The 15,982-nt window shown below is 33.0% G+C and overlaps 2 protein-coding genes and 1 pseudogene across 2 annotated transcripts; all 3 read left to right on the top strand.

Moving 5' to 3' along the window:
- Positions 1–1,059: 1,059 nt before the first annotated feature.
- On the top strand, positions 1,060–2,482 carry LOC123922945. Its single transcript, XM_045975602.1, has 3 exons — positions 1,060–1,440; positions 1,541–1,562; positions 1,947–2,482. The coding sequence occupies exons 1-3, from the start codon at positions 1,060–1,062 to the stop codon at positions 2,480–2,482; spliced, it is 939 nt and encodes a 312-aa protein (XP_045831558.1).
- Positions 2,483–5,140: 2,658 nt separating this feature from the next.
- On the top strand, positions 5,141–6,125 carry LOC123923704 (DEAD-box ATP-dependent RNA helicase 7-like). Its single transcript, XM_045976422.1, has 3 exons — positions 5,141–5,491; positions 5,585–5,746; positions 5,840–6,125. The coding sequence occupies exons 1-3, from the start codon at positions 5,433–5,435 to the stop codon at positions 6,012–6,014; spliced, it is 396 nt and encodes a 131-aa protein (XP_045832378.1). The 5' UTR covers positions 5,141–5,432; the 3' UTR covers positions 6,015–6,125.
- A 6,340-nt stretch (positions 6,126–12,465) lies between these two features.
- LOC123920349 lies at positions 12,466–13,009 on the top strand (annotated as a pseudogene).
- Positions 13,010–15,982: the final 2,973 nt, after the last annotated feature.

Genomic DNA, 15,982 nt, shown 5'->3' on the forward strand with positions numbered 1-15,982 from the left:
AAAGGAGCTAACCAAATTGTTACAAGCAGGTATCATTTATCCGAAATCTCTGACAGTAATTGGGTAAGTCCAGTACAAGTTGTGCCTAAGAAATATGGACTCACTGTGGTGAAAAATGAAAAAAATGAATTTGTACCCACTAGAGTCCAGAACAGCTGGAGAATTTGTATTGGTTACAGGAGGTTGAACCAGGCAACTAGAAAGGATCACTTTCCTTTGCCATTCATTGATCAGATGCTTGAACGGTTGGCAGGTAAATCACATTATTGCTTTCTTGATGGTTTTTCAGGTTACTTTCAGATTCATATTGCACCTGAAGATCAAGAAAAGATCACTTTCACGTGCCCTTTCGGCACATTTGCTTACAGGAGGATGCCTTTTGGTCTTTGCAATGCACCTGGCACATTCCAACGATGCATGATTAGTATTTTCTCTGATTTTATTGAAAACTGCATGGAAGTGTTTATGGATGATTTCACTGTTTATGGTGCTTCTTTTGATGCATGTTTGACTAGTTTGAACTTGGTTTTGTCAAGATGCATTGAACTAACCTTGTCTTGAATTTTGAAAAATGTCATTTTATGGTTCAACAGGGAATTGTCTTAGGTCACATAATTTCGGAAAAAGGAATTTCAGTTGACCCTGCAAAAATTGATGTGATTTCTACACTGCCTTACCCATCTTGCATTTGTGAGATTCACTCTTTTCTTGGTGGTTTTTACAGGCGTTTCATAAAGGTTTTCAGCAAGATAGCCCTTCCGCTGTCAAACCTGCTGAAAAATGATGTGACTTTTAATTTTGATGATGCATGCAAAAAGGCGTTCGATTTCTTGAAAAAAGCATCGACTTCTGCTCCCATCATCCAGCCTCCTGACTGGAACATTCCTTTTGAAATTATGTGTGATGCATCTAACTATGCATTGAAAACTGCATGGAAGTGTTTATGGATGATTTCACTGTTTATGGTGCTTCTTTTGATGCATGTTTGACTAGTTTGAACTTGGTTTTGTCAAGATGCATTGAACTAACCTTGTCTTGAATTTTGAAAAATGTCATTTTATGGTTCAACAGGGAATTGTCTTAGGTCACATAATTTCGGAAAAAGGAATTTCAGTTGACCCTGCAAAAATTGATGTGATTTCTACACTGCCTTACCCATCTTGCATTTGTGAGATTCACTCTTTTCTTGGTGGTTTTTACAGGCGTTTCATAAAGGTTTTCAGCAAGATAGCCCTTCCGCTGTCAAACCTGCTGAAAAATGATGTGACTTTTAATTTTGATGATGCATGCAAAAAGGCGTTCGATTTCTTGAAAAAAGCATCGACTTCTGCTCCCATCATCCAGCCTCCTGACTGGAACATTCCTTTTGAAATTATGTGTGATGCATCTAACTATGCATTGGGAGCAGTTCTTGCACAAAGGGTGGAAAAAGCCGCCCATGTTATTTATTATGCTTCTAGACTTTAGATTCTACACAGGCTAATTACACTACCACTGAAAAGGAACATTTAGCTATTGTTTTTGCACTTGATAAATTCAGATTATATCTTCTAGGTTCCAAGGTTATTGTTTTTACTGACCATGCAGCTTTAAAGTACCTGTTAAAGAAGCATGAAGCAAAACCGAGTCGGATTCGGTTGATGTTATTGCTTCAAGAATTCAATGTGGAATTATTATTTTTTTTGAAGAAGCCAAAATGGAATATATTAACACAAACAGTCTCCCCAGCACAAGACGTATCGAGGTAGACTAATTCAATGTGGAAATTAAGGATAAAAGTGGAGCCGAGAATTTAGTAGCTGACCACTTAAGCAGGATTGAGCGTGATGGAGATACCTCTCCCATTCAGGATGACTTTCCTGATGAGCAGTTGTTACTTTTACATGGGGTAACTCCTTGGTTTGCTAATATTGTTAATTATCTTTTTGCTGGTGTTTTTCCTGCAGGTGCATCTCAGACACAGATTCATAAACTAAAGAGTGATGCAAAACATTATGTGTGGGACGATCCATATCTTTGGAAGTTTGGTAATGATCAGGTGATTCGGAGATGTGTCCTCGACTATGAGATTGAATCCATTTTGCATCACTCTCATGCCTCTCAAGTGGGAGGACACTTTGGTCCTCAAAGGACCGTGAGGAAAGTACTAGACTCAGGTTTTTATTGGCCCACCATCTTTAAAGATGCTTATGAGAATTACCGCACTTGTAAGGAGTGCCAAATAGCAGGTACAACTATCACTCGTAAGAGTGAAATGCCTCAGCAGCCTATGTTCTTCTGTGAGGTATTTGATGTATCGGGGATTGACTTTATGGGCCCCTTTCCTATGTCATTTGGATTTCTTTACATCCTACTTGCTGTTGATTATGTTTCAAAGTGGGTTGAGGCTATCCCCACTAGGACTCTAATGATTCAAGAGTTGTTGCAGATTTTGTCAGGTCCAACATATTTTGCAGGTTGTGAATACCCCGCGCTATCATAAGTGACCAAGGCACTCATTTCTGTAACCGCACCATGGAGGCTCTGCTCCGGAAGTATGGGGTTGTGCACAAAGTCTCTACTGCATATCATCCGCAAACTAATGGGCAAGCTGAGATCTCAAATAGGGAGATTAAACAAATTTTAGAGAAAATGGTGCAACCAAACAGGAAGGACTGGAGCCGCCGTCTAGAAGACGCACTTTGGGCTCAAAGAACAGCTTTCAAGACACCCATAGGGATGTCTCCTTATCGACTTGTGTTTGGTAAGGCATGTCACCTTCCTGTAGAGATTGAACATCGTGCTTATTGGGTGGTGAAGGGCTGTAATATGGGAATGCAAGAAGCAGGTAAAGAAAGAAAACTCCAATTACAGCAGCTTGAGGAGCTGAGACTTGAGGCCTATGAAAGCTCTAGAATCTATAAGGAGAAAACTTTCCATGATAAGATGATTTCTAGGAAGGAATTCTCTATTGGCCAGCAGGTTTTATTGTTTAACTCTCGCTTAAAAATAATGGCTGGGAAACTTCGATCCAAGTGGATTGACCCTTTTGTTGTGACTAATGTTTTTCCTTCTGGTGCTATAGAAATAAAAAGTACAGGTACTGGAAAAGTTTTCAAAGTAAATGGACAGCGGCTGAAGCTGTGCCATGACAGTTCGATGCCTGATGAAGCACCTGTTGAAGAGCTCTCCTTGGACGAGCCTTCCTACACCCCAGCAACTACATCGTAGCCCTAGGGTGTGTTCCTTCCTTTACTCTCACTTTATGATTATTATTATTACATTGCGGACATTGTCTGTTTTAAGTGTGGGGGAGGGACATTTTACATCATGTGTTTTAAAAAAAAAAACAATAAATTGTCATGAGTAGTCACATGTTCTAAGGCTAGGGCGGATAGCTGTAGGGTTGGTGAAATTTTTGGAAATTTTTGTTTTGATACTTGACATATGGAGGGTATGATTAGAACTAAGTGTGGGGGTAAGGCTAGAGTAAAAGATAGACCGATCATTGCTATTAATTGAGAAAAAGGGAAACTGCTTGAGAGCTAAAAATAATGATAATAAGTTTTTGTGCCCGAAACTGGATGAACAAGTGCTGTGTAGGATGCTCTACTCTGAGTAACAGGTTGGACTTATTACAAGTAAGATCCCGTCAGGTGAAAAGGTGGAGTAGTACCTAAAGCTTAAAAACAATAAATAATAATAAACAATAATAAGTGGTGAAGCTTGAAAGAAGTTACCCCTGAATTGAAATTGAAAAGTTTTGGATCTCTTGAAAGGAAATAGCCCCCCTAGACTGAAATCCTGGTTATGTCCAAAATTATAGGAAAAGAATGACAGCATAACATTTAAAATGGTAGTTTCAGAGAGGGATCTTGACATTACTTTGGTTGACAGTGGGAGACAGTACACACACGCAAGATTATCATTGAAAGTTGATAGATAAGAATTGTGCCAATCTTTGAATCTTAACCCAAGGTTTGAAGCTTGAAGCCTGGAATATGTTGATTGGTTGTGATTTTAAAAAAAAATTATTTTTAAGTTTTTCATTTTGAGTTTTGCACGGAGAGCAAAAGCTTAAGTGTGGGGGAATTTGATCAGTGCACTTTTTAATCACTCTGTGCTATGACAATTTTACGACTTCTCCTGCTATTTTAGTGTTTTTATCATGTTTTGTGTCTAGAGTCTAGTTTTGTTATTATTTAAGATTTGCTATTTATTTTCGTAATAAACAGTAATTTGACATCTTCTCATTGCGCAGACTATAACTGGAGCTAGGAATATCGGATTAAGGCGCGGGCAGTTGCATTGGAAAGATAAGACAAAGAGCTATAACTTTCGTGTTGAAGTCCAAAGCCAATTCAGAGCACAAAGGAGTCATATTTACTCGTCAATGTCTCGGATTTACAAAGATTTAATTATTTTCAGCATAACTTTTATTTTTCGGCCCAATTGTTTTGTGGCCCATTTTGCTCGCTGTATAAAAACGAAAATCTGACCTAGGTCAGAGATCATTCTATCTTTCACGAAAAAATAACAAACCCTAGCAGCCGTCACTTGAATGGAGAACTAATTTCATCTTTCAATTCGTTGGTGTAAGGAACTGGATTCATGATTCTTGAGGTCTGTTTTTAATGGCAAGTTCGTTTCTGTTTATGCTTTCTATCATCAATTTCGTTCCTTTTTCCATTGTATTATATTCAAGTTTATACAGTAGTTTTATTCGTTTTAATTCATCGCTTGTTTAGATTAAACCGAACATAAATTGATATAGAATTGCGCTTAGCAATAGGTTGATCGAATATGTCATGATATTGGCCGTGGTCTGAGACGCTTGTCCACTTTTCATGGTCGGTTGAATGCATTGGATGCTTAATCGAATGAATTCGCTTATAAAACTACTGTATAAATTCGAATATAATAATTAAGCAATCATCTAACACGAATTCATACAGTGAAAAAAGGAAAATTGTCATAGCACAGAGTGATTAAAAAGTGAAAAAACTCTGTCATACACAGTGAAAAAACACTAAAATAACAGCAGAAGTCGTAAAATTCTGTCATACACAGTGTGATTAAAAAACACTAAAAAGTGATTAAAAAGTGAAAAAACTGTCATACACAGTGAAAAAACACTAAAAATTCTCTTTCATACAATGAAAAAACACTAAAATAACAGCAGAAGTCGTAAAATTGTCATAGCACAGAGTGATTAAAAAGTGCACCGATCAATCTGCGATGTTTTCTACTGTCGTCTGTGTAGTTTCAATAACCTTCGTTTTTTTTTTAACATATGTGGTTCTGTTAACTTGGTTCTTTTAACTAGTCCATTCCCTCAAAATGATTCATCTTATTTTCTAGTGTCTATTTCACATCACTTAAATTATGTTCGATCGATTTTTCAGTTTGCAATACAATGGACTCTTATTTGATTTTTGCAGGTAAGGTACAAAATGTTACTAAAGTTCAGACACTTCTTTTCAGTGCTACTTTTCCAAGCTGGGTTAAGCAAGTATGCAACTAAGTGATCCTTTCTTGTTCTGAATTCATTTTTCGTGTGTATTGGTTGGACATGTTCCCTTATCTAGCAATTTTTTGTTGCCAGATTTCTAAAAATTCTTCAAGCCAATCAGAAATATATCCATCTTGTTGCAGCTGAGATTAGGAAGATTGAGGCTAGCACCAATGTTCGACATATTGTCCTTCCATGTAATAGTACTAATCATAGGGCACAACTCATCCCAGATATTATTCGCTGTTATAGCAGGTGAAGTTTACAAATCCATTTGGTGACTTGTACATAATATGATGCAGGTTTAGACTCATAGAAATTGAATTTTTGGCGTGAATTTATTTTCAGAGGAGGCCGAACAATTATATTTACAGAGGAAAAGTTGTCTGCTAATGTGATTGCCGGACTGTTGCCTGATGCAAGAGCTCTCCACGGTGAAGATCAGTTCCAAATATATGATCAACTATATTTTCTTCTCCATTTGGGAAGTATACTTGAAGTTTCTCCAAGGCAGAATGCATAAACTCATGTGCATCCTCTTGTTGAGGTCTTATAAAATCAAGTAAAAAATTTGTTACCGTATATGTCATGGATTACAAATTCACAACAACAAATCAAATAATAAGTAGATAAATTTTAAATTAAATATAAATTTGTTACCGTATATGTCATAGTTGTGCGTCAATAAGCTTTATACTTCTTTTACACTATAGTTTAAATACATATTTTACGATCTTTTAAGTTTAACATTTGTAATAAGTTAATCTTTTAAAAAAATTATAATTGATTAATGCTTTAAGTCATAATCAAATATCTGCACCATTTCCTGTTAAAAAGTGTTTATGTGGTCGTAGTGATAGGTTCAAATTCCCTGCTCTCAAAACCAAGATTAATTCTTAGATTTACTATTCAGTCTTGGTTTGAAGAAGAAGAAAAAGAAGAAGAATGTCTCATGACAAACTCAGAATTTGAAAAGGTAACACTTAAATTTTGTTCATCTTGTCAAAATACTAAATATCCCTTCAATAATATCTTATATGATTCTCAAATAAAACTCAAAAAAATGGATGACTTCGAAATGAAGTCCCTAAGATCACCAAAGAAAGAGATTTGTACAAATCTAAGAATGATAGTTTAAAAGAGGTTCTAATGCAAATTGCTCATATAAAATTGTCTAAACGATTAAAAGAACTTAGAGAAAATAGAGACCTTAAGAATTTTCTAAAGTAAAAGAAGAGAATATAATTACTTTAAAACAAAATGTTTCAAAATTAGAAAATAGTATAACTAGTTTTGTCAAATATACCAAAACCTTTGAAAATATTATGGGATCACAGGTAGTTTTTTTATAAAGCTGGAATAGATTTTAGAACTTATCAAAATCAATAGTTATATTAAAACTTTTGTGTTCCTCAAAAAGATTAAAAGGTTCAAAAATACAAATGTTTATTTTGTCATAAAAATTGTCATATTGAATCCTTTTGTTATAAAAGGAAATCTAGAAAACAATTTTCTCATTTGAAACAAGAACATTCTCGGAAGGATCTGCAAAAAAATCTTATACGAGACCATCTTATAAGAGGCTATCTTATCAACATAAGAAGATACCTTACAAGAATGGTAAGACTAACCTCCAAGGACCCAAATGTAAATGTGGATGCATATGTACGTTCTCGTTTGGTTTTGAATGATGTCAAAAATAAGGTAGAAATAATTTGATTTGATCAAGGCAAAATTTTGGTTATGTTTTTCTAAAGGTTTTTTTTGCAAAAATACATTGAACAAAGCTCGTTTTACCAAAATCTGATATCTCGAACCGTTACGAACATGAACTTGAACCGGTACAAGTTTTCCAGGAATCACTTGAATCGATGCATACAGTTTTTGAACCGGTGCATCTGCAAACAGAAAAAAGCTTGAACCGGTACATAAACTGTCTTGCACCTACAAGATTTCCACTTCATCTAATGATTCAAGCCCTACCATGTCTAAGTAGCTTGTTCCTTCCTTCCTTCTTTTTAGAAAATAAGGGGGAGTAGCTAATGGTTATTTAATGTTTATGCTTAAAACTGTGTTTTATATATCTTGTTTAGGAGATTAAATATTTTGGGAAGTCTTTTTTTATGCTCGAAGAACTTCTCTTATTTTGTATTTTATTTTCTAAACTAAGGAGCTTTTTGAATCGCTTGACTTTTTAAATTAATATCACAAGTATTATTACTAAATTGATTAATTAGAATCTCAATTTAAAATTTAATTCAAGAAGTTTGTCATCATCAAAAAAGGAGAGATTGTTGAGGCAAAATATCAGTTTGTCATCATCAAGAAAGGTGAGATAACAAACATCTTAATTATATTTTAAGTGAATTCTAATCTTTTTGTGATCTAACAAGTGCTCTTGAGGTGTTTTACTAGATAGAAACAAAAAACTTTATGAAAATGACGGTTTAAAGAATGATTAGAGAATATTCTCCAGTTTATGCCTAAGAGTCTTCCAAGATCGTATCTCAAACACTTAATTTAATGAACTGAGTAAATGACAAAGAAACACTTTTTCAAAAGATTTAATTCACATAATCTCAACAACATATAAGTCATTTATGGCAAGAATTGGATAGTGACAAGAGAACATATTATCTTTTAGCATGTTTAAAGAATAAACTTGAACTTTTTTCTTGAGACAATATTTCATAAATTGTCATGCTCGCACAATGAACTCTTGAGGACATGTCATGGACCAATGAGCTTACAACAACTTTGAACTATTAGTTGGTTTGTACTTTAAAAAGGACAATTAAATGAACATTCTTCCATGTCCTCCTCGCAAAGGTCAAAGCAACTTGTACCTTGTAAGTACACATGAATAGTAATGGATAAATGTTCGAGCTGATGTGTTTTGCACTTCACAACTATCTTTTGAACAAGCAACAACTCATTTGATCTAAGTCAAATATCTATCATTTTTTGCAAAACGTTGTGAGAACGTTCTTGTTTTTGGCCAGCTTTATGCATATTCATCTGATCATTCATTCCCAGCTGCCTACAGAACTTTTATTTGAAGACAACGATCACTAAATATTTAAAAAAATGAATCTATAATTAAACTCGCATTATCCGAATTAATAAATTAAAACAGTTTAATGTCTACAAATGTGACAAGACCTAGAAAAGCGCTCGACCCATTAAAATCCAATAAACAGTTCCGTGAGACAAAGACTGACATGACCCGAGTAAAATCAGTCATGCAGCAAACCACCATTAGAGAATCCTGCAAACTTCAACAGATCTGGACCCCTCAGAGAATCAAATACTCTAGAGAACCAACCACACACGGCAGCCACTAAAACACCAAAAGACTAGAAACAATAGACACCGAAGCAGCAAACTACCATCAAAACTGTTGTCGGAACAACGAACATCTCCATCAGCGTCACGCTATCTCCATCACCAGTTCACCACCACCAAGAAGAAAACGGTCACAAAATCATCAAGATGAGCAACCCACCATCAAGCCACCAGATTTGCAATTGATAAGACAAAATTCAAATGTCCGAAATAGACATGCCTCCGAATTTGCAACATTGACGGTGCTATAGTCCTTAAATCAACACTAAATTTTGGATCGGAACAAATATGCAAATCTAAACAAGACAAACATTGTACCAAGACGGGAAATCAAAATAAACATCGTATCAAGACAAGAAATCAAAACAGTCAACTTCACATTATGACATGAGTAAAACAACATCAAATGAAGAAATGACAAAGAAGAAAACTCAAATGAAATTTATAAATATGTGAAAATGACATATTTAAATAAAAAATAATCAAAATAAATAATTTCAAATCAAAATTGACTTTAATTAATCGTTATTTTTTTTTTAAATAGACGAAATGACAAGAGAAGTCATTGATATTTCTGTCATTACCTATTTTGACATTTATGTTAGTTAAGTTAGAATTTATAGATAACAAGTGCAATAATTGATAAGCACCATCAATTTTAAAAGTATATCATATCAAAATTATTGTTGACTATATTATTCATCACGAAATATTTTTATGTCTTTCCTGATCAATGATTTTTTTTCTACCGGATCATAAATTTAGAGAATAATTATCATGTGAGATTTGGAAAGTTATTATCACGTGTGATTTGGAAAGTTATTATCAAACTCAATTCTGCTAAATAATTTTTTTTTGCAATACAACCAAACACAACCATAGTCATGTCACTGTTGAGGCAAAATCCTAATTTGATGTTTTAAAGATAACAAACATCTTAATTATATTTTAAGTGAATTCTGATCTTTTTGTGATCTAACAAGTGCTCTTGAGTGATTAATATAGACAGGAACAAAAGCTCATTCATTATATATCACTACACTTAAATTGATTGAAAACTGCAAGTTTAAGAGAATGATCAGAGAACATTCTCCAATCTGCACTTTTTCTCACGTGCAAAGCTATACATCAACAATAAGCACTTAATTGATATCATCTGAACAAGAAACAAATAAGCACTTTTGCAAAGGACTTTATTGAAGAGAATCTCTACAGGATATAAGTCATTTAAAGCAAGGATTAAATGATAGCAAAAGAAAGCTTCCTATTTGGTCATGTTTAAGGAATAAACATGAACATGTCTTTGACAATTTATTTCTCAAGCTCACATGCTCTATCCAGAGATTATTTGAAGACATTTATGGACCAATGAAAAGGAGAGAACAAGTTTGAAATGGTACTTCTCAAAGGACTTCATAAAATATATTTGACTATGATCTTGATCTACGATGGAAAGCTACTTGTACTTTTACAAGTACACATGAATAGTAAAAGGATAAGAAGACCAGCTATCATCATATGATCATCATGAATATCTTGAGGCCCACAAAATCAAAACAAGCAATGCACATCTCTCTATTTGATCTAGGCCAAGAATCAGAAAATACTCTGGGAGAACGATCTAAGAACGTTCCAGAATCAAGCAGACTTTCTTCTCTTGATCGAAAGATTCTCTCCAGCTATTGTAATTGATCTTCCAAGGCTTCAACAGTGCTTGTTCGTGGAGAACAAGTTTATACAGCTCAAAGACGTTCAACCTCACACTCCTCATGACATCATCATTCTAAGAATGTTCTCAAGAAGCATATTCTGTCTCATCAAATATTATTTGAATAATATTTGATCTGATTTTTAAAGGACTAACGACTAGTCTTTGGCAACACTCCAACCTGCTTGGAGACCACGAAACAAAGGACAAACAACATCTATAAATAGCACACTTGGGTGCTTTGAAGATTCAAGAGTTTCAACTACAAATTTCAACATCTACACTTGTCTTTTTCGACCAAGTCATTAAACTCTTCCACTCTCACTCCAGCTCTCTATCATCACATACTTGGATCAGTATATCATTGAGTGAACTGAGTGTATTCTTCTATAAGCTTCTCAACTTGATTTTCTCTTCATTTGAAAGCTTGTGATCCGAACAATTCATTGTAAAAGATTGTCTCAAGTCAATACGTAACTATTGATTGAGTGACACCTTAGTTTGTAGGACTGAGGTAGATATTAAGCTTGTAGGGCTTAAGGTTATTGATCTTGGTTTATATCAAGGAGGTTTGTAATTTGAGATTACTAGTATCTCAAGATTATAGTGGATACTCACGGAGCGTGAGGGACTGGACGTAACCCATACTATTAGGGGGTGAACCAGTATAATTGTTGTGTGTTGATTATCTCTTCCCTTATCTTTTATTTTCTGCAAACACTAAGCACACAATTCACTTTGAATTTGTTTTACTGCTAACCAGATCGTTCTAACGCTTTTTGTTGAGTTATATTCTTAAAAGGTAAATTTTAATAGGTTCACAATTCAATCCCCCCTTTCTTGTGAAAAACTTTGTTACTTCAGTCACTAATCACATTCATTATTTTGATTTTAACATTGCAGATTTAATATTAACCGATGATCAATTGATACAATATGCACTAGCAGATATTGAGATGATGATACGTAGTTGTGGGAAGAGTTTAAAAGATTATCATCCAATGTCTAGAGCAGACACATCATTAGTTCCTGATATACAAAATAGTTTAATACACGACGAATTAAATTATAACAGGCAATCATTAGCTGAAGAACATGTTAGATTGATGTCAACTATGACTTCAGAGCAACGTAAAGTATATGACACAATCATGACAAGAGTTAACGAAAACAAACCTGATGTGTTTTTTCTTTATGTTTATGGCGGTACAGGGAAGACATTTATCTGGAGGGTCATGTCAGCCACATTACACTCAAAAGGTGAGATAGTTTTAACAGTTGCCTCAAGTGGAATCGCTGCATTGCTTATACCTGGCGGTATAACAGCACATTCAAGGTTTTTTATTCCTCTAAATGTTGACGAGTTCTCAACATGTACCATAGTTCCTAAAAGCCCTTTGGCTCATTAATATGAGATGAAGCACCAATGATGCACAAACACTGTTTCGAAGCTGTTGATCGAACTTTAAAAGAGATTCTCAAGTCTGTTGATGAAAAAAATAAACGCATTCCCTTCGGTGGAAAAGTTGTTGTTTTTTGTGGAGATTTTAGACAAATTCTACCAGTAATACCCAAAGGTACAAGGCCAGAAGTTGTTCATGCTACTATTAATTCTTCGGTTCTTTGGAATTTTTGTGAAGTTTTAACATTGAGTAAAAACATGAGGTTTCTCGGTGGTGCTTCGAGTGTAGACGTTGAACAAAGAAGATTGTTTTCTGAATGGGTTTTGGGTGTTGGCGATGGATAAATTGGAGATGACAACGGCGATGATTTAGAACTTGACATTCCATCAGATTTATTGATTCCAAATTCAGGTGATCCTCTTGCTTCTATCGTTGAAAGTATCTATCCCCAACTTTTACAAAACATGAACGATATAACGTATTTCCAAAATAGAGCTATACTAACTCCTAAAAATTCAATAGTCGACACAATAAATGATTATATGTTGGATTTAATTCCTGGTGAAGAAAAAACATATTTGAGTTATGATACTTCACTCACACAAAATGTATAGACAGTCAAACACTGGATGATGTTCATACTCCCGAATTTTTGAACATGATTTCTACGTCGGGCTTCCAAATCACAAGTTGAGAATTAAAGTTGGAGTTTCAGTTATGCTATTAAGGAATTTGAATCAAAAATTAGGATTATGCAATGGAACAAGACTTATTATTACGAGATTGGGAAAACGTGCTCTTGAAGGAAAAATTATTTCATGAAGTAATATTAGTGATCAAGTTTTCATACCTAGATTTTCTCTGACACCATCCGACGTGAGAATTCCTTTTAAATTTCAACGGAGACAATTTCCTATAATGATTTCTTTTGCGATGACTATTAATAAGAGTCAGGGACAATCTTTAAAGCATGTTGGGATATATCTTCCGTCGTCAGTGTTTTCACATGGTCAGTTGTATGTTGCAATTTCAAGAGTTACTTCTTGAAAATGATTAAAAATATTGATCATCGATGACAACGGTGAAGATACGACTAAGACTTTGAATGTGGTCTATAAGGAAGTCTTCCGTAATATAACACAATTTTCTTTGTATGAATATTTATCCAAAATTATTGTTGAACTATCGTTTAATGTTACTCAACTTTTTTCATATATCTTACATTATTGGAATTATCATATCTTATTTAATCATTATATATCTTATAGCTAATCAGACCCGTGCACGGGTCGATATTCTAGTAGATAATAGATGAAAAAACTAAAAAGAGATTAGGGTTTTGTTTAGAGTGGCGGCCGAAGGTCATTATTAATCTATTATCATTATCATTATTAGGAAAAATATAACCACTCCAAACAATATTCATTTGGTTTCTTTCTTTAATTTTATTTATTTATTCTTCCACTATAATCTTGGCATCTAATGGAAATAGAAACAACCGTGAATCAACAAGAAGATAGAATTAGGTCACTCACCTTTTTTCAAGCAAAACTTAGGTACAAACTTAAATTTTCTATGGGCGCATTATCTATCTGTAATGATGATATACAATTGATGGAGGGTAGGGACATGTTGTCTTGAGGACCCTACTCAATACTCATATATTGATTGAGGATTAGAAAAAGTGTTATGTACTGGCAACAATCACGGAAAGGTACATATTTATGATAGGACTATAGTACTACCACATAATATATAAAATCTAAGGGCCCGTTTGGTGCGCATGATAGCATAGTGACAGGATATGATATAAAACATGATAAGGATAGGATAGGATAACAGCAGGATAACAGTTATACTCGGTTATCATATCATGTGTTTGGTGCACACAGGATACCAAATATGATAACTATTATATTTTGTTTTTAATAGCTTACAATAATATGATAAAGATATATAACATATTTAAATGACAAAATTACTCTTGTAAAACAATTGTTATTTTTTTAAAATTATTTTATAATACTTTGAATTTTACAAATAAAAAAATATAAATAAGTAATCAAATAACTTTATATAATTTCAAATAAAAATCATGAGAAAATAATCAAATTTAATTTTTTATATGAATCATGATCAAATAAATAACTCAATAATATATATATGTTAGATAAGCCAAATAAATATATGATATATCTCATACGTAAATAATAAAACTACTATTGCAAAAGAATTATATTTAATTTTTAATAAAATTTAAATTAATATCTCTATTTGTCAATTTTTTAATAATCATTTTAAAATATTGTAATTTTAGTAAAATTTTGATTTTTTAGAATATATAAATTACAAAATTACCCTGTGAGAAAATCACATATATATTTAAAAATTAATTATTTTATTATTTATATTTTATTAATTTTATTTTATGTATTTTAAAATATATTTTATAAAATAAATCAGTAATTTTTTTTCTTATCTTATCCTGCTGGTAACCCAGCTCAAATTCAGGATAAGAATTATAACTAGAGAGACAGGATAGGATAAGCTTCAGGATTAACTTATCATATCTTGTTGTATCACCAAACACTGGATTGCGGCAGGATATGATACAGTTATCATATCCTGTCTCTTATCCTGTGCACCAAACGAGCCCTAAGATTCAAAATAGCTTGATGTTGATTAATTTTGAAACCCACTGAAACAGTGAAATTAGGTCATGATAAAGCCAATTTGGAGTATCAATTGCAAATTGACTCTTAGTGGGTCATATTAATCTCCATCATCATATTTTTCAACTTACTACTGCTTTCTTTTGTGTCTTGAAAATTTGTGACCATGTAAGTGGCAAACATCAATTCCCCACTTGTGCTTAAGTATATGTTTAAGTGAATAGAAAAGTTTAGAGTTCATTTGATTCGTTAATTAAAAAAATTGAGATACCTTAGTTTATATCTGATTTTTTATTGATAATGGATTTCTTGCAAAATGATCATGAGAAAGCGTGATAATTAACATATTTTAAAAAGAGTTTAAGGAAGCATGCATAGTAATATTGTGTCGTTGTAACAAAAAAAATAAAAATAATATTGTGTCGCTTAAGTTTATGAATATAGTTTTTTAAATATCGGATTTTATTATTAGTAGCAGAACTTGAATTACTATCCAAAAATGAACCTCAATTCACATTGCAATTAGAGAGTGATGGAGTTATTTAAAGTAAGAAATAATTTTTCATCCATTTCTGTGGAGGGGGCGACAACAGACTCTATAGAATGATTTCTAATGGATCATAATCATGCATTTTTAGAAAGCTAGAATACCACTCTATAGCTAGATATCTATATGTGGAAGTACTAAAAGGTCCCTATGTAATTATTTGTCTATAGTATTATCGTTATTATTATTGTCATGCAGTATATATAGTTTTTTTTTTTTTTTTGTACATTGCAGTATATAAACTTTGCAGAACAATATGTTTACATGCGTGAGATAATTTTTGCTTTACAAGTCAATTTTATAAGGTTGAGTTAAATTTAAATCCAAATTTTAATTAAGATAAAAAAAAAGTTTATAAGTAGAAATAATTCACATCTTACATATTGATTTGTCGAATTGAGTTGTGCCGAAGTCATTTGAATTTTATGATGATATTAGAGTATATCCAATATTTGTTGGACTGCAGGTTATTGTCCACTTATTATTCGGGTCACGCTTCACTTATCCGGTCTTGACTGTGGGGTAAATATCCTCAGCTTTTATTTTACATGCGTATAATATATTTTTATTGGTTGATAACTTTTAAATTATCAAAAGATAAATCAAAAACACCAAAACGTATTTATTTATCTAAATTATTTTTTATAAACTTAAAAATAAGTCAATTTAAAATGGTAAAATTCTAATTTTTGTTGATACTAGAGTACTAGACAGAATGAATGAGATTAAACTAGTTACAATTTAACACGTTTAATCGATCCAATAATAATAATTTCAACTCGACGGTGGCACATATGCTAGTTGGATCTAGCTATG

This window comes from Trifolium pratense, linkage group LG4, assembly GCF_020283565.1.
Source record: "Trifolium pratense cultivar HEN17-A07 linkage group LG4, ARS_RC_1.1, whole genome shotgun sequence".
Classification (NCBI taxonomy): domain Eukaryota; kingdom Viridiplantae; phylum Streptophyta; class Magnoliopsida; order Fabales; family Fabaceae; genus Trifolium; species Trifolium pratense.